General features: G+C 33.5%; 1 protein-coding gene across 3 annotated transcripts in view; it reads left to right on the top strand.

Moving 5' to 3' along the window:
- The window catches only part of TBCK (TBC1 domain containing kinase), a 221,112-nt gene that overhangs the window by 140,809 nt on the left and 59,643 nt on the right, over positions 1-20,660 (top strand). For 2 of the 3 annotated variants that reach the window (XM_047855062.1, XM_047855064.1), the window contains one exon: positions 9,261-9,436. In XM_047855062.1, coding sequence (XP_047711018.1) covers positions 9,261-9,436 — 176 coding nt within the window. Of the gene's footprint in view, positions 1-9,260; positions 9,437-13,203; positions 13,287-20,660 lie in introns of those variants that run through there. The other variant, XM_047855063.1, reaches the window with a different exon arrangement.

Genomic DNA, 20,660 nt, shown 5'->3' on the forward strand with positions numbered 1-20,660 from the left:
GACTGGCATAGAGAAAATGCAATGTAAGTGATTATTATTATTAGTTTTGCCATTATCATTATTATGCTTGTTTTCACTTTCCATTCTACCATGACATGCTTTCCTATTGATGGTATAAATGTAGCAATCACCCCATTTGGCTTTTTCTATAATTTTGTTTAATATGAAATTTATTGTCAAATTGGTTTCCATACAACACCCAGTGCTCATCCCAACAGGTGCCCTCCTCGATGCCCATCACCCACTTTCCCCTCTCTCCCACCCCCCATCAACCCTCAGTTTATTCTCAGTTTTTAAGAGTCTCTTATGGTTTGGCTCCCTCCCCCTCTAACTTTTTTTCCCTTCCCCCCTTCCACGGTTCTTGTACCCCAACATTTATAGCAGCATTTTCAACAATAGCCAAATAATGGAAAGAGCCTAAATGTCCATAAACTGATGAATGGATAAAGAAACTGTGGTTTATATATACAATGCAATACTACTTGGCAATGAGAAAGAATGAAATATGGCCTTTTGTAGCAACGTGGATGGAACTGGAGAGTGTTATGCTAAGTGAAATAAGTCATACAGAGAAAGACAGATACCATAAATTAAAAAAAAAAAATTTTTAACATTTATTCACTTTTGAGAGAGAGAGAGAGACAGAGTACAAGCAGGGGAGGGGCAGAGGGAGAGAAAGACACAAAATCCGAAGCAGGCTCCAGGCTCTGAGTTGTCAGCACAAAGCCCAACACAGGGCTCAAACCAATGAACCGTGAGATCATGACCTGAGCCGAAGTCAGATGCTTAACTGACTGAGCCACCCAGGCATCCCTTTATAAATTATTAAAGTAGATATCAGTCATATTGATTTCCTTGTTAGCCAAAACAATTGAGGAATTATCTAAGAAGTCAAGTAGACCTTCTATGTTGAGTGTATATTATGACTAAGAAGAATATTTCTTTTCATTGCTCAGAGACAGTGTAATGTAGTAGATAGCACAGACTTTGCAGTCAATACAGATAAGGATTTAAGTCCTAGCTCTACCACTCACAACCTGTGTGTACAGGGAAACTTTCAGTGTAGTTCTGCTGCTAAAAAAGCTGTCTATGGATGAGATAGATGTGAGTTCATATCCCACTTCTGGCACATAGTAGCTGCGTGAATTTGGAAAAATTTTTAATCTCACTGAGAATTCTGTACATTAGGAAAGTTTCAGTAAAATGGGGATAATAATATCTGCTTTAGTATTATGATGAGCACTAAAGATAACATACATAATGCAGCTGCCACAAAATATGGTACTGATTATGCATACACAGTATGTATGACTTTTTTTAAAGTACATGTAGTATTTAATATTTTATTTTATGTTTATTTTTATTTTATTTTAATCTTAGAGCAGGAGAGGGGGGCAGAGAGAGAGAATCTCAAGCAGTCTCCAGGCTCCAGGCTCAGTGAGGAGCCTGATGAGGGGCTCGATCCCATGACCCTGGGTTCATGATATGAGCCAAAATCAAGAGTCAGACGCTCAACCAACTGAGCCTCCCAGGCACCCAGCTTTTAATATTTTAAAAATACATAAATAACTTGTAACATTCAATCTTTATAAGTTCCCTCTCCTTTCTTCCTCCTTTCCTTCACTTTATACTAACTCTTTAATTCTTGAAGAAAGAACACAGGAGAAAAGCATTATTATTTTTGCAAAAATTGTTCCCAAATTCTATTCCCTTGTAATATTTTTTAAATTTTTTTAAAAGAGTGTATGTTTTTTTTCTTAACTTTATTTTATTTGAGAGAGAGTGAGAGAACGAGAGAGAGACAGAGACAGAATCCCAATTAGGCTCTGCACTGTCAGCACAGAGCCCCATACAAGGCTCACATCCACAAACTGTGAGATTATGACCTGAGCTGAAATCAAGAGTCAGACATTTAACTGACTGAGCCACCCAGGGGCCCTGATAAATTGTTATTAACTAAGGTCAGTAGTTTACATTAAGGTTCACCCTTTGTCTTGAAAAGTACTGTGGGTTTTGACAAGTGAGTAATGTCATATATTTACCATTACAGCATTATACAGAACAGTTTCACCACCCTAAACATCTCCTGTGCTGCAACTATACAGTCCTTCTCTCTACTCTTCTTACCCAACTCTCCCCTGGCACTCAGTGATTTTTTTACTGTCTTAATATTTTTGTCTTTACCAGAATGCCATATAGTTGAAATCATAGAGTATGCAGGCTTTTCAGACTTTTTGCCCCGTGTCTGCTTATGGCTTCATAGCCCATTTCTTTATATCACTAAATAGCATTCCAAATTTTTAGAGTTTGAAAGGTAGAAAAGAATATTTCTTAAAAGGCAATCTCTTTCTAAGTAGAAATCTACCAAGCGCAAAATAGAAATTTAACCTATATTTTAACTGAGTTTAAAACAAGATCCTGGACTAACTGGGATCTAAGGCTTATGATTTTTAATATTTCAGTTGAAGTGCTAAAATTTTTCATGTCTTTTATATTATCCCTATTTTATGATTGAGGGAAAAAAAAAAAAAAACCAGAAAAATGAGTTTGGCCAGAGCTATACAACTTGTAAGTCATTGAATTGAAATTTAAACGCAGATCATGCTGCCTCCCAGGTTAATGCTCTTTCCAGTATACCATTATTATTATTATACCACTTTCTAAGTAAATACTTTAAATGCCACTAGATCAAGAGCTAGACCAAGGGAGTGAGGCTTCAAGCCCACCATGTTCATCTCCTAAATTCATTCCCACCCCTTTTAAACCAGAACCTTTAAAGTTTGAGACCTTTCCAATTAAGAATGACAAATTGTACATGTATGTTTATCCCTACTGCCTTGTGAAACATCACTAAAGCAAAACAGTAAGGGAATGAAAAAAAGTATAATCCTAAATACAAAGAGAATGTAAGAAGCGCACTAGTAGACAAGAAACGGCAACAAATATTTAGAAGATAAAACACAATTACATCAATAATAACTCCCTTAATAAAAAGTAAAGAGAACTGAAACCTTCCTGCAAAGAGAATAATAGCAAGAAGCAAGCCAGTTCTTGGTGCAGAGCACCAAAGTCTCACGAATTGAAAGTGAATGAAAATGAGGCAGAAAAAAACAGAGGAATTAGTTCAATGTACACGTAAGGAGTAGTTTCATTTCTCCCACCTCTGTCAGCCTTTGCACCCACCTTGCTAGCCACGTGTCTTCTCTGCCACCTAACAGAAGACGGTAAGATAGGGAAATGGCCAGATTTTGTGGGCCTGAAGCTTAAACAATGTGGAGAAATTTAAGAGGATATAAATTATAGTACAAAATTAGACCATTAAAAAAATATTGAGAATGAGCAAAGAGATCATGACAAATTACAAAAAGGAAAAATAACATAATACTTTAATTATTAAATGTCAGATACCTCTGTATTTTTTCCTCCTTTTTTGCTTCATACTCATTGATTATCTCTACACATGACAATAATTGTACATATTTTCTATACAAAAAAAATAATCAGTCTTTCCACTGGCAGTGTTTGTTGAAATTTGTTTTTTTATTATTGATAGTGGGAATGCATAAGACATGTGACTTAACACAGATAATACCCTCTGTTGTGGTGCTGCAGATTTCTTTCCTATAAATACAGAAATGCTATTTTGTGAAATTCCTATTAAAAAAGAAAAAAAGTTAATGATGCACTTATAACTGTATATGTAACATTATCAAGCATATTCCTAAAAGGAGAGCATTTCTCTTTTGATCAGACATCAATGGGAACCAGATTCTCTGCTTACAATTTTACATTTTAATGTTTGGAAGAATGCTTAAGCCTGATGTTTGGCTGTGTATATTTCAACCATTTCTCCTACCCATAAACAACTGGTGCCGGGACACATAATTTTACATTATACCTCTGCTCTTATATAGTGGGTGATAAGAATATTCCAGGACATCATTTCTAGAGCAACTTTTCTATACTGTCAAACATAAACAAAGCCAGATCCTAGTTAAGTAATATACTCTTACAGTAGATAAGAGTCCAACATGAATTGAACTTCATTTTGTACAGAGGTAACTGAGCATTTTAAAGGAAGAATAAGAGAATAGGTGGGGAGGGTGGGTGAGTAGGGGGCTCAGAAGATTCAGGAAAATGAAAACTTACAGAAGTGTGAAAGAGGGCATTGGCCCATGTGAAACCCATCTAGGTTTGCTAATTGGCACTTACCAAAGGTAGGTTCCTACCTTCCCACAGAGGCTGGGAGACAAGTCTTTATAAGCCAAAGTTGAGGCATAGTCAAGAAAGGATGTAAATAAACCTGACTAGAGTTTCATCCAGGAGAAAATCTTTTGTCAGGATGCCTGGATGGCTCATTCGGTTAAGCGTCCGACCAGCTTAGGTCATGATCTCACAATTTGTGAGTTCGAACCCCATGTCAGGCTCTGTGCTGACAGCTCAGAGACTGGAGCCTGCTTCGGATTCTGTGTCTCCCTCTCTCTCTGCCCCTCCCCCACTTGCACTCTGTCTCTGTCTCTCTCTCTCTCTCTCTCTCTCTCAAAAATAAACATTAAAAAAAATATTTTGTCAGTACCCTAAAGTGACTTCAAATCACAAAACCATATCCCATTAAATGAAACTAATTATGTAACTATTCCTGATTTAACTTATTCTTAGTTATATCTCAAAGTGCCCCTAGCCACTCTAATGTTGCCTAACACGAAATGAAGTGTAATGGAGGGAAATTGGTGTAAAGACAGAAGTCTTCACTGTTTGTGACTTAAATATATTTACTTTTGCAAATAATACAAAAAACATATCCATGTGAACATTAAATTTGGAGGGGTATTCTTTGGAGTAATAGAATCAAAGTATCTTTCTTCTTTGTTTTTTTTATGCTTGTTTATTTTTGAGAGAGATAGTGTAGGATGGGGAGGGGCAGAGACAGAGGGGGACAGAGGATCCAAAGTAGGTTCCATGCTGTCAGCAGAGAGCCTGATGCAAGCCCAATGCGGGGTTCAAATCCACAAACCCTGGGATCATGACCAAAGCCAAAGTCCAATGCTTAACCAGACTGAGCCATTCAGGCACCCCTAGAATCAAAGTATCTTGAGACTCAGAGTCAATAGCATAGCAGAGAGCAGAAGTAAGGGAATATATGTAGTTAGAACCCCCACACTCCTCCATGGTCAATGCTGGCAAAGATTAGTTTAGACAGAGAATTATTCTCTGGAGAGATGGAACATCCCCAGAGGGAGAAATACCTTATTTAGGCGTCTTCCAACAAATGACCGTGTCTCAAAGTTACCCAACAGTCAATCTACCAGTCACCAAGACCTTTCCACATATACAAAACTTCCAATTTGATTTTCAGTACTTTTCTTTTTAAATATGTAGTCATAAATCACCAGATCTCTATAGAAAACCTCTAACTAAAAGACACAAACCAGCAAACTGAATAAAAGAATATCCTAAGAAAGATAGTTATAAGAAGATATTGCAACTATGACAAATCAGTTTTTTTAAGTAACAACAAAAAGATTTACTGGAAATTAAAAATGATGTGGAAATGCAAGTGAGCTTTCTAATAAAAGAGTTAGATGATAAAGCTTAGGAAATCTCTCAGAGAATAAAACAAAAATACAGATGGAAAGTAAGAAGAAAAGACAAAATTATTAGAAAAACCAACTCAAGGTGTTCAAGATTTCTTTAATAAGAGAGAAGAAAGAACAGAAAGAAAGCATCACAGACATCAAACAAGAACTTTCTCTCTAAGTGAAGGATTACAAAAGGACCATCAAATACCTAGCATAATGAAGTGACACACTTTTACATATATCATTTTGAATTTTTAGAACACCAAGAATCCTAAAAGTTTACAGAAAAGGAGAAAATCACATACAAATTATTTCAATTCAGAATCATATCAGACTTCTCAGAAGACAATGGAGCACTGTTTTTCATAACTGAAGGAAAAAAATTCAACCTAGAATGCTCTGCCTACTCCAACCAACAGTCAAGGACAGAATAAATATATTAAAAGATATATTTTTTAATAGCTTTCATAAAAGCTACTGGAAAATGAGTTCCACCAAAATGATGGAGTAAATCAAGAAAGAGTAAATAATGTCTTGCCCTTCAAATTAAAGATTAAATATAGGGGAGAGCCAAAGGGAGTTAGATGATAGTAAAGAGAAATGCCAGGACAACAGCTGTTCACTAGATCTTGGAAGCCGCTCATAGCCACTAGAGTAAGAGAACAGAGGTCTTCAGGAGAGAGGTATTTTCCACCTCTACTGGCCCAAATGAAATATGAGATGTGTTTTATTGTTTTGGACATAGTTCAATCTTTCTGAGAGATATGATAGTACTGCATGAGGACAAAGAAATCAGGATTTAGAGGAGTTATTTCTCTGAGTCACAACGTTCCCCATGGAGCTTAGAATCAAACCTGGGAAACCATAACCCAGGGAACGTGCTTTATTCACAATGCATTATATTAAAATTACAATGCAAAATTAAAAAAAAAAAAGTTGTGTCCCAGGAGAAGATAATATTACTTTTTAAGAATAGTTGCATATTTTGAGGTACAATTACAGAGTACTTTTTGCATAATATTTTGGTTATGATAAAGTGCTTTGGAGGGATTTTGAGATGGAGAGGTGACATGGGTTAAGTGAATGGAGAATGAGATATCTGCCAGTACTAATAATTGGAGTGGCATTAGGGTGGATGCCAGTAAATTCTCAGGATTCACTGTAAAATTTTTATGGTACTGGTAGGGTGTGTTGGAAGCAGATACAACTGACTTTTCCATTGCTAGAGATTTAATGACTGAATTACAACACCCTAATCTGGATCATTGACATAACTTCAAGCTCCTACTGGGCAACAGATGTGTCAGACTGATTCAAGCACCACTTATGCAAAATCTATGGTCTGAAAAAAAATTTTTTTTGGCGATTAAATGGTATTAAATGGATCAAATTTTTTAAATGACAGGGTTTTCTCTCTTTAGCTTCAAATTTTTATCTTAAACATATTAACTGGAATTTTTCTAAAATGAATTCAGCATCTCTCTTCCTTCTTAAGTTGAGTAGAGAACCCATCTTGAACTTTGATTTTTATTCCAATTGGTATCTGTGTTCTTCTTATTGTGGAAGAAGTGTCAACTTGATCATGTTATAGGGTTTTTTTTTAAATATATTTCACTGTATTTACCATTGTTCAAATAAATAGACTCATGTCTCAAAACATGCTTAACTGGTTTTTTTTAATATATTTTATGTTAGGAAGAGCATATGGGATGATGAAATCTGACCTCTTTGTGTAGCCATGGAAGTAACCAACTGCGAATCTGGTAAACATCACTAATAGCAGATAAAGGAATGCTTAATTGAGTAACTGGTCTTTCCGGGCCTGCTGTCCATACACCAAATCTAAATGAATTGAGAAATAAAAGATGCTTTATAACCCTTTAGAAACCTCGGACATTCTACTCATAATAACACATTTACCATATTAAATCACTCAGTTTCCTTATGTCTTAGTTTCTTCATCTTCAATAGAAATGAGAGATTACCATAACTTTCTACAAGAATCATTGTAAGAATTAAATGTTTCTCATGTAATAGATTCTCACTAAGTATTCATTTCTCTTTTACTGCTCCAAGTGTTTTCCTCCCTACAAAAGTAGGCAATTGCAAATGTACCATCCACAGAATTGACTTAAGTGCATATGTCCTAGGTGCCTGGGTGGCTCAGTTAAGCATCCAGCTCTTGATTTCAGCTCAGTTCATGATCTCACAGTTGTGAGAGTGAGCCCTGCGTCAGGCTCTGCACTGGGCATGGAGCCTGTTTAAGATTCATTCTCTCTCTCTCTGTCTCTGTCTCTCTTTCTGTCTCTCTCTCTCTCTCTCTCTCTCTCTCTTTCTCTTTCCTTCCCCCTTTCCCCCCACTGCTCCTCCCTCAGAGCACACATGCTTGCTCTCTCTCTCTCTCTCTCTCTCTCTCCCTCTAGTAACAAAATTAATAAATAAAAAAAAATAAAAATTTCCCAGTTTTAATTTGGGGAGGTAGAGGAAGCAGCAGAATAGATTTTTTTTTAAAAAGACATATGTTCTTCTTCCCTTATGTATAAGTTCCTTGCCTCAAAAAGAGAAATAGGGAACTTATCCCTTTGTAATTTAAAACATGAAGTATGGGTTTTTTTTTTTTCATTGCTTACCTAAGCTATACTTGGACTTTTACAAAGAAAATGAGAATATCTGCCATTTACTAATGTTGGGAATATAGAAAGAGAAAAGCTAGCCTATGCTAAACTCCTTGATCTTAGTCAACTTCTTGAATTTCTACTGCCTTTCTGTGGTCTGTCCACTTTCTCCAATTTTAGTATATGTACTGCCAAAGCGAGCACTGTCCACTTTCTCCATATGGGAACAGCTCACTCCACATCAGGAATATTGACCTCCTGAAGAACTATGGTACCATCAAAACAAACAATAACTTGGAGTGTGATAACCTTCCTATTTTTATTAACTCTGTATCAAAGATGCATGAATTTCAGATTTGAGAAAGAAAAGAAAATCTTCTATGAAAATGTTTCCTTTTTTATCATTTTAACCAAGTGCATTTAATTTTTTTATATATGAAACTTCACTTATGCCTTTCTTCATTTAACTCAGAAAATTATTTTTAAAATTGAGAATTGATATTTTAGTAAATTTTTTCCTGCTTATTTTATATTTCCTTTGATAGATGAAAATAAAACTTTTAGTATACTTCACTAGAAGTCCTGGTGATCTGAATCTTTTGCCTATCTGCTCCGTAATTGCAGCCTTCCCTTCTCCAACCTCTATTTTACTTTGAAAAATTGAGAATATTATTAGAGTGAATGAGGCAGATTCTTAAATAAGATGTGTTATATTCCATGATGTTTAAATAATGATATATTGAAATATTCCAACATATATATTGTATGTATGTATGTGTGTATATATGTAGATAATGCCAAATAAAACGCACATGAAATATATGAATATATTTACATGTATAAATGTATGTATATATGTATATATACAATAATGTAAAATACTGCTGCCATTCTAGTCATATATATGTTGATTAATATCTCCATTATAGTTTCACTCACATCTTTTCTAATTGGTTATCATTTTAGCCATATTGGATATATACATTTAGGAAAGATTGTGTTTTTTATATAAATGTAGCAATTCAAAGTCTAACTGTTTGGCTTTTTAAAAAATTTTTCTATCTAGAAATTGACATTGAACGCTGTGTGAGAGAATCAATCAACCTCTTTTGTTGGACTCCTAAAAGTGCTACTTACAGACAGCATGCTCAACCTCCAAAGCCAACTTCTGATAGCAGTGGAGTCAGAAGTTCAACACCTTTTTTCTCCACTGAGTGTCCAGATCCTCCGAAAACAGATTTGGTATGTATTTGCAAATTTAATTTACAAACTCTAAAGGAAGATGGATGTTAAAAATACAGTGTAGCATAATTATTGCTCATAATAATATTATCACTTATGTCCCTTTTACATATATATTCTCTTATGTATGATTGTACTTACGCAACTTTCAAAAAACTTTTGTGTGTATTTAGTTTTATAACTAAGATTAACATATTCCTTCAGGTAGAAAGTTTCACATTTTTTCTGTATAATCACAGTGTCTCAACTTGTCACATACTAAAAGGATTACAGAAGCAAAAGGAAGAATTATAAAAATAAAGACAAAGTTCTTAACATATAAGAATAATAATATGTACTTATTAATTACTGATTGACCAAAAATATATACATATCATTTTGAAAAGCTATGCCAGTCAGCTCTTTCAACATTATTATTCTTTCTAAATACTTGGCTTTATAAATATAGTTGACTAAGCTTTCAGCTATAATAATTCATATATTTCAAACATTCCAATATTACAATATCTTAATTATTTCCATGAAATTAAATTTCAATGAATATGTATATAGGGTTTTTTAGATATCTTAATAAATTTAATAGGATAGGCTCTGACCTTTATAAAAGTAACATTTTAGTGATAAAACATTTTCAGTTTTCTTTCATATATGTTGAACAATAGATTTTGTCCCTAGATATTTTTAGAACTAGATATTTTTGCAAGAATTTGCGATTTTCACCTCTTGGCTCTTTCTGTGATTTTTCATGTTTCCAAAATATGAGGGAATCCATGTTTTCACATTATCCCATTGTGACATAATTGTATTTATTAAAGATACTTATAAACATGATTCTGATTGTGGTTGAATACAAAGTAGTTTAAGTAATTACAGTTTCTGCTTCCAGAAATACAGATAATAAAGAGGAAAACATTTATATGATTACATGTATGAAAAATTATGGTAAGATACTTCAAAATATCTTAAGAGATAAAACTAGAATAAGAACCTACACTAGTAATAAATATTTGCATTACAGTTTTCCAAAAGTAGACTGAGCCTCCTGAAGAGAAATAAATTCTTGAACACTGGAAGTGTTCCAGCAGATACATTTGCTTTAAGTTTATTTATTTTGAGAGAAAGAGAAAGAGAGAGAAAATGTGAGTGGGGGAAGGGCAGAGAGAGAGAGAGAGAGAGAGAGAGAGAGAGAGAGAGAGTCCCAAGCAGGCTTCATGCTGACAGCCAAGAGCCCCATGCAGGGCTCGAACCCACAAACCACAAGATGATGACTTGAGCTGAAAGCAAGAGTTGGATGTTTAACCAGCTGTGCTGCCCAGGCTCCCCCCAGCAGACGATGTTAGCGCCAACTAATGGATTTGGTACAAGAGCTCACTTATCACTAAGGGTGGTTCTACATGACCTGTAAGATTGCTTGAACTCTTAAATTTAGTGATTCTATATAAAAACTTGTACTTTTCTTCTTTTCAAATTGTAAAACATATCCTCTTCATATAAGAAAAACATTAATTCACATCTCCATACTAGAAAGATATCCTTTGGCAGATGACAAGTTTTTAGGTAACTATAATGGCATTTAATGAAGGGGGAGGTGAGGAAGTATAGAAATTAATAAGATAACACTGAGCTGGGAATTGTAAAAATTAAGTAAAAATAAAGGTATAAGGGAATTATAATATCTGAATACGTGGTGTCACCTTAAAAATATACCAGAATTTTTAAATGTAGACACGTAATTTACTCCTCATAGGAACCTATAACAAAGTATGATTATCCCTATTTCATAATAAGAGCATGAAACTAAACCCAGAAAGGGATTAATAGTTTATATAGCTAGTAAATACTAACACCAAAATTGAGCCCCCGTCATTAAGACAACATAGGATGTGTGTTTTTTTTAATTGATTGAACTATAATTTGCACACCATAAATTTCACCCTTTTTAAGTGTAAAATTCAGTGGTTTTTAGAATATCTACAAAATTGTGCAACTGTCACCACTATATTATTCCAGAATAGTTTCATCACCCCCAAAATAAAACTCTATATCCATTATGAGTCACTCTCATACTGACATGTGCCATCTTGCAAGTGCAGGTAGCATACTTTGTAGGGGAACAGTAAGGAGACTATGTATAGAATGTAATGAGTGAAGATGGGAGTGGAAAGTGATAAACTTAGAGACATATCAGTGGGTAAGATCTTGTACAGTTCCAAAAACTGATTTTATGCCAAATGAGAGGCAAAGCTGTTCTAAGATTTTGAGCAGATTTGTGACATTATCTGACTTATGTGTGAAAGGATTATTTGGGCTACTGTATGGAAAAGAGACAATAGAAGGACAAAGGCAAAATGGAGACCCAGGAGAAAGTATGGTGATTTGTATCCAAAGGTCTAGCGGTGGAGGGGATGAGAAGTAATCAGATATATTTTGAACACAAGTCCAAGAGATTGTGCTGATTGATTATGAGACATAGATAGAGAGAGGAATCAAGGATAAATCCAGAATTTGGGGCCTAGACTAGAAGAATAGTGTTTTGATGCTTTCATTTACTGATTAAGGAAGACTGTAGGAGAAGCAGGTTGAAAGGTAGAAATTAATTTTAACATATGGATTTAGAGATTGTTAGTTGATCATAATGAATACATTATATTGTTTTATACCTAATATCTTTTATGCTATTATGTTTTGTAGTTGATTATTACCAGTATAATAGAAAGATTATTATTTATTTTAGATTCATTGTATAGTTAGCAAACTTGTTTGATTTATGTTTTTAATAGAATTTACTTTTTAGACAGTTTTAGGTTTATAGCCAAATTGAGCAGTAAGTTCAGAGATTTCTCACGTGCTCCCTGCTCCCACACATGCATAGTCTCCCCATTATCAACATCCCCCACAGAGAGGTACATTTGTTACAACTGATAAACCTACCTTGACAATTATTATCACTCAAAGTCCATAGTTTATATTAGGATTCATTCTTCGCCTTGTACACTCTATGGGTTTAAACAAAAGTATGATGGCGTGTATGCATCATTATGGTGTACAGAATAGTTCCACTGCCCTAAAAAATACACTGTGTTCCACCTATTCCTCCTGCCCTCTCTCTCAAACACTAGGAACACACATCTTTTTACTGTTTCCATAGTTTTTCCTTCTCCAGAATGTCATAGGGTTAGAATCATACGGTATGTAGTCTTTTCAGATTGATTTCTTTCACTCGGTAATATGCATTTAAGTTTCCTCTGTGTCTTTTCATGTCTTGATAGCTCATTTTTTTAGTGCTGAATAATGGTTCATTTTCTGGAGTATCAGTTTTTTAACCATTCACCTCCTGAATAACATCTTAGTTCTTCTAAGTTTTAGCAAGTATACACAAAGCTTCATGAACATCCATGAGCAATTTTTGTGTGGACAAAATGTTCAACTCCTTTGAGTAAATAAGTATTTTGGAATTGATTCTTTTTTTAAAACTAATAGATTGTGGATTCTCTTGGATGCTTGTGAAGCTAATGTAATCATACTTTCTAGTTACTACTTTTATTAATACATCTTTGATTTTTTTTTTGTTTTATTGCATTGAACAAGACCTATAGTATGAAGTAAGTTAGAAGTTAGAAGAGTGGGTAGATTTTTTAATACTTGAATTTAATAAAAATTCTTCTAATTTCACCATTAAGTTTGATGTTTTTGATAACTACTGTATTTGGGTGATGAATTTCCCCTCTTTTTCTATATGGAAAAGTTTCCCTTTCTTTTTCTCACAGTAGAGTAATTACCATGAATGAGTGTTGAATTTGATCAGATGTTTATTCTACTGGTGAGGATTGACTAGGATCATCTATTTTCCTCCTTTAAGGTAATAATGTATAACATTATTAAAATTTATGATAATTGCATTCCTGAGATAGACTCTAGCAGGTCACTACAAAAAAAAGAAATACTGACTATTTTGATTTGCTAATATTGAATTTTAAGTGAGATAAATTTATAATTTTCAGTCTGTCCTTGTTAGTCTTTAATATTAAGATTATATTTCTCCCTCCTTCTTTCTACTGTCCAATCAGTTTGTATGGAAGGGATTTTATTTCTTATAGATGCAGTAAAACTTGTCTATAAAACCATCTGAGCCCATTGTCTTTTAATTAGGGAGTATTTGATTGTTCATTCTTCTTAAGTCAATTTTTATATGAGTTTATGGGTTTCTTAAAATTGCCCATCTAAAATACCATACTTATTTTATCAGAATCCTTTTTTAAAGTATCTATTTTGTCTGATTTTTATATTTATATAATTCTTTTTTCAAAATATTTTAATTTTTTTTACATTTTATCTGAAATTTTGTCCCCTTTTTCCATCCTATTGTTTATTTGAAGCCCTCTTGGTTCAGATTTAAATGTTTAATACAATAGAAAGTAGATGCAAAAAAATAATGTATGCATGCACTATAAAAACATATTCACTAAATTTAGGATAATCACAATTCAGATTTATATACTATATATCAATGTCAGAATCTAAACAGATTAAAAAATGGCCTTTTTAAAAAGAATAGAATTTATTGTCAAATTGGCTTACATAAAACACCCAGTGCTCATCCCAACAGGGCCTTTTAAAATCAAAATACAAACTGCCCTCTGACTAGTAGAATGGAAACTTGAAAATAACTATAAGAAGAAAACTCTAGTTAACATTAACTTATACATGCATCTATCATATTTATTTCCTGAAGTAGACCCCTAGAAAAAGCATGAGCTTTGCTGTTAAATGGACTTGGTTTTAAATTTCACCCTGCTCCTTTGGTTTTATAATCTTATAATTTTTATAATTGCTCTAATCTCCTATTTGTAAAAGTGAGCATAATTATAATAATTCCTACCTTGCAGAATTGTTTTAAGAATGGTTTGTGCAGGGTACCTAGTTCAGTCTCTAATATATAATTAGCACTCAACACTTTAACAATTAATATTGCATGTTTTAGTACTTAAGGATTAAATGTTTAAACTTTGAAAACTTACCCAAGAATTTTATGACAACTTTCTATATCTGAATAATATGTACAAAAGAGATGTTCTGGTATTTTATTTCTGCTCAGCATTGCTAGCTAGCTTTATTACTATCACTTTACATTTAGAAGTCACTACAAACAGTAAGGGCAGGAGTAAGGGAAAGGGAGGCTGGCTCTCCAAAGAAGGAATCATTCTGGCATTTTTACCTCAGTAATTTCAGTTTAAGATTTCATTCTGACCTTTACTTCTTAGTTTTAATACTATTTTGATCTGGAAACCACTAAAGAATCGCCAAAAGAATTATTTCATCTAGTGCCAATGTCTTTCCCATCAACTTTTCTTTAAATAGCTAAAATTCTACTTCACAATTCTGACCACAGCTTACTAATTTAAAAAAATACATAGCTAGATAAATTTATGTGTAAATCTCTTTCAATATATATAAGTATATAGATTTGTATAAAGATATGTATATATGTATGTGTATGTGTAACTGATGAATAGAATGAAATGGATTTTTTAAACAATGTAGTTTGAAATTCCTACTTATAATAAGTAAATGAACTAGTAGGTTGAAAATAGGTGGATTTTGACATTTATCATGTTGAAAATTAAACTATAGAGGAATTGGGATGGGGAGAGAAGAATGGGAGAGGAATGGAAAAATTACACACTCAAGGGAACATTTAAGGTTGGAAAAAATATATTCTCAGCATTAAATTAATAATTTTGTATATTGGGGGAAAATTTTTGTGATACAAGCTATGAAAGTTCATCTTGACATTATTTTCCCTGCGAGTAGAGGAATAATATATGTATAGTGTTTCTCAATGTGTAACAAAAGTTGTGTCTCCCACCACCGAAGTTTAAGATATATGAATAATTTATGGATTGTCAATACCTTTGACCAATCTTTTCTTCCTATCCTTTCACCAATCTACATTTTAAGTGTAGATATTTAATATAAATGTGTAAACATTAATTGGGAGTGAGCATTATAACTTAGTGCTTTGACCATAAGATTTGGGGAAGGTGGGAAATTCTTACAATTCCTCAACTGAGATATTTCACCATGCCTTATCACCACCATTGAACTGTTGATGAATTTATTTAAAAACAAAAAAACCAAACTGCTGCTGACTCAATCTTAATATTAGCTTTAGAAAGCAATAGGATTATATGTGTGATTTTTAGTTCCTCAAATTTATAGTCACACTAGAGAAAAACTATATTGGAGGCATTAGATCTCTTGAATCCAATGAAACTATTGTGAATGTGAGTGTTTTTTCAAAGGCCATCTTTAGAATTAAATTTGTTGTTTTCTGTTTGGTTATATATGCTTTTTTGTCAGATTTAGATTATTTTTGATAGTACATAGGATCACCACAGTGAAAGCTACTACATTGTACTTTTGCTACTGTCTTCCATTGTCACTTTGAGATTCAAAATATCATAGAATCAGTTAGCAGCTTTTGCAAAATAGATCCAAGTCCTTCAATTCTTAAGTCTTCATATTGCTGCTACCTACATGTGATAAAAAGACACTGCTATTGCTGTATCTGTATAATACTTGTTGGACAGACTGGTTTTTGTTTTTTGAGAGAGAGAAAGAGGGAGAGTGCACATGCATGAGTGAGAGAGGGGTGAGGAGAGAGGGAAATAGAGAATCTTAAGCAATCTTAATCTTAATGATGCTCAGGGCCCCAACCCATTACCATGAGATCATGACCATAGCCCAAATCAAGAGTTGGACACTCAACTGACTTAGCCGCCCAGGCACCCACAGATGTTATTTTTAAGATATGGTTATACATCTGTACTCAAATAAACCTGTTCAAGTGATCATAATGCTTTCACCAAAAAAAAAAAAAAAAAAAAAAAGACCACATTTTAGGCTACAAGTAAATTTCAGTAAATTTTAAGAATTGCAAATAATACAGACAGCATTCTTCAAATCATTAGTCAGTCAAATTGGAAAGTAAGAGAAATAAAAGTAAAAACTTCTTACTGCTTGGAAATTAAAAATAAAGGAGCAGGGGTACCTGGGTGGCTCAATCGGTTAAGCATCCAACTCTTGGTTTCAGCTCAGGTCATGATCTCATGGTTTCATGAATTTGAGCCCCGTGTTGGGCTCCTTGCTGACAGTGCAGAGTCTGCTTGAGATTCTCTGTCTCCCTCTCTCTCTGTGCTTCCCCAACTCTTGCTGTCTCTGTCTCTCTCAAAATAAATAAACTTTTAAAAAATAAGATAAAAATAAATAAAAATAAACAAGCCAAAAAAATTAAACAACTTTTTATTCTTCTGATAAGGAAAAATTCCATGAAAGTTCTAGAGTATCTAGAAAATAATATGAAAACCGTACATATCAGAACCTATGGGATACAGCTAAAGTGGATATTTTTCTCAACACATTCATAATGCCTACATATATTAGATATTTATTGATCATCCTTATCAACTCATTGTATTTCAGTGAGCCTTTGAAAGATGTACTTACTTATGTAAATAAGTAAAGGAGATCAAGAATTCCTTTTTTATCACCATGAGCAGTTTCAACACCACCCTAATAAAAGGTGTATGGAAAATGAAAATAATATTTTATATTTACCTAATTTTGTTTTACTTATTCTTTCTAATGCATACTGAACTTTGGTAAAGAGCCCATTCACTGGAATTGGTCACATTAATTCTGCTAACAAGAGAATTTGCAACACTGTGGAGTTCTACTACTAATATTCTGGTGTATTAGGTATGTAGGGACCAAGATTTCACAATAATACACAACTTGTAACTTTATGAATATTAAATTCTTAGGAGTTAAAAGAAGCTGGGTAGTTGTAATTATTCACATAAAATAAAGGAATTCTTAACTACACAGACCTGAAATTATATTTTAAGAACTTAATGTAGCTATTCTAATCATACATCCAACCATCTTTTACTTTGAATACACCTTTCTTGAATTCTACAGTCTAAGACTACCAGAAATCCTTCCTCCTTGTTAATGATACTATCATATTATATGTGCAAGTCATATTTAATTTTTATTACGTTTTATTACATTTTATATTGACTTTTGCCCTTTCAAAAATATGTTGTACTCTGTCATAAATATCATATGGGAAAATATATAACTTCATATTTATAAAATAAGGCTATATAAGTTGCTGAAGGAGGAGAGAAGATCAAAAGAAATGGCAAAACCAGAAAGACGTATCCTTGAACTCTATGAACTTCAGTTAATTTTATTAGTTCTGTATTTTAACTAATTTTGAGCCCTTGTACTGAAAAGAATGGTGTTAGTGGAAATTCTTAGTCTTTGTCAAGGAATGCCTTAGTTAGTTCAGAGGACAATAGTTACATCAGCAAGATTTCTGAAGTCTGTATGTTAAAAAGAGAATCTTTATATAAGTAGTGTTTCCTAAGCAGAGCTGATCATCAGAGATTTTTTTTTTTTAATCTCTCTCTAAACTAAGTCAGGTTTTTATTTCTGTTAGTCAAAGAGAGAACTCCTCCAAGTTAGATAGAATTAATGAGAACTTGTTTCTAAAGTTAAGGAAGTGAATAACTGACATCAGAGTCGGATACTTCATCAAGGACTATTTAAGATAAAATTACATAAAGGCGTATCTATTACCCATCATACTAAAGAAAGTGAAGCTTAATGGATAAAGGCTTACTATTATTTGTTATTTCTTAGTGTTTAATAGTACAGCTGATTGTTTTCTTCACATGTAATCTTCTGTTTATCATTTATAATAGTCATTACATTTTAATCCACTTACCATAATTAGGACATTACCAGATTATTCAGTTATCATTCAATTCATTATTTATACCTGAGAGATGAATTAAAATTCCTGGGCAAATTCTTAAATTTTTGGTGATAAATGTCCTTACATCCTTAAAAAAGGAATAAGTGATTGCAAGATGATCACATTATTGTCTCAATTACATGCAGATCTAAAAACAGAGAATATTACCATTCTACAATAGTTTTTTATTTACATGGCTAAATTATTCCAGTATGTGCGCATGTGCGCGCGCGCGCGCGCACACACACACACACACACACACACACACACACACACCCTACATGACACCTGTCTTATATACACTTTCTCCACTCTTTCTCCATGCACTGCTTTCTCCATCTTCCTGGCAGATATCACAAGTTATTTTTTTCAGTCCTGATCTCATTTGATCTCTTAAGAACCTTCAGGACAGTTGATTCTTCTCATTTTTCAAACATTATTTTTCCTGAATTTTTTTTACACCCCAATGTCCTTTTTTCTCTGTCTCCTCCACTCATTATCCTTCACTGTCTCCACCTGTCCTTTTATGTCATTAAATATGGTATTCCTTGGGATTCTGTGTAAATATGGTATTATTCCTCAGTGTTCTGGGTCGTCTTCCTTCTGTTCTCTCACAAGAAAGATATTACACAGTCTTCTATACTTGCAGTGTGTAGTTACCATGGCTTCCAGTTATTAGCTCCAGCTCCAGCTTCTCTTGTTAGCTCTAGAAGACTCTTATATCCAATGCCTACTCAACACTCCACTTGGATGTTTCACAAACAACCTCTAATTGAACATGTCCAAAACCTAATTTATTTTTCCCCTTGAAAACCTCCAGCATCCTCTGTATCAGTAACCACCATTTTCATTCCCCTACTTGTTCAAGTCAGTATCTAGATTCATACTTGACTCCTGCCTTTCATTCCAAATGCAGTCAAAAAGCCCTATTCATAAATACTATTAACTTCACTCTCTCATGACATCACTTTAATCAAGCTTGCCATCTTTCCTAACAGTAATTTCCTAAATCCATTCTTGTTCCTCTCTCTTCTTTAAACTTCAACTAGCCTAATCTTTATCATCATCGACATCATCGTCATCATCATCATCATCATCATCATCATTTTGCTTAAAGCAACAGTTATTCATCATTTCACACTTCTGGAGGCTAAATATCCAAAATCAAGATGTTGGCAGATCCATTCAGTCTCTTATGGCTAAAGGGGAGAATCCTTTGTCTCTTCTAGCTTCTGGTGTTTGCCAATACTCCTTAGTGCTCCTTGGCTTGTAAATATCATTCCAGTCACATGGCCATCTCCCTATATGTCTTCACATCAACTTCCCTCTGTGAATGTCTGTCTGTGTATCCAAATTTCTCATTTCCCTTTTTAGAAAGACACCAGCCATATTGGATTCTGGCCCACCCTCCACATAATCTTTTTTAACCAAAATTCTTATGAAGACTCCTCTCATTATTATGATAAAATTCAGATTTCTTAACATTATCTACAAGGCCCTGCATGATCTTATAAGAACCTTGCCTACCTTACCAAATTCCTCCATCATTATCTTTTCCTCATATTTTTCTATACTTTAGATTTTTTTCAATTTTTGGAATACCCCATACATATTTCTACCTTAAGTTATCTATATCTGCCTTCATTTCCTTTATTAGAACAAATCCTGAAGAGTAAGATCTGTGTCTTAGTCATGTTTGTGTCTTCATTGCTTAGCATAATGCTTGATGCATTATAACTTATTAATAAATAAAATAATAACATACTTTCTTCTCTAATAATTTATGAATACATTACATTATGAATACATTATGAATACATTCATATGTACATTATGTACATATGAATACATAATGAAAGAGCCATTTTTCTCTTTGAGCCCCCAGCGCCTAATTCAGTGCCTGAGGAATAGTATGTTCTCAACATATGTGTATTTAGTTGAATTAATGACCACAAATAAGGTTATAACAGTTAACTCTCAGTTGAAAAAAGCACTCTCCTGCTTAGTCACAGCTCCTTATTTATCAGGCATACTATTTAATTTTCCTTCATAGAATGCATTGTATTTACAATTACATATTTATATATTATATGTTTATCTCTTGTTTTCCACTGTATCTCTAATGCCTATCATACCTGGCATATCAATAAATAGTACCTTACAATATTTTTTAGTGAATTAACACAAAATTAATTCAAATTAACCAGTGTTTTATTCTGTTTCCTATAAGACAACGTATCCGAAGAATGGTCTTCAAAGTCTCTTATAATACTTAATAAAAATGCATATTTGAGACTCCACAAACATCCCATATCTGCTAAATCAAATCTCTGAAGGTTAGCTCCTGGAATTTAGGTTTCAAAGTCTTCAGGTGATTCTTAACATGATACATACATACAG

This window comes from Prionailurus viverrinus, chromosome B1 (genome assembly GCF_022837055.1).
Source record: "Prionailurus viverrinus isolate Anna chromosome B1, UM_Priviv_1.0, whole genome shotgun sequence".
NCBI classification, from domain to species: Eukaryota; Metazoa; Chordata; class Mammalia; order Carnivora; family Felidae; genus Prionailurus; species Prionailurus viverrinus.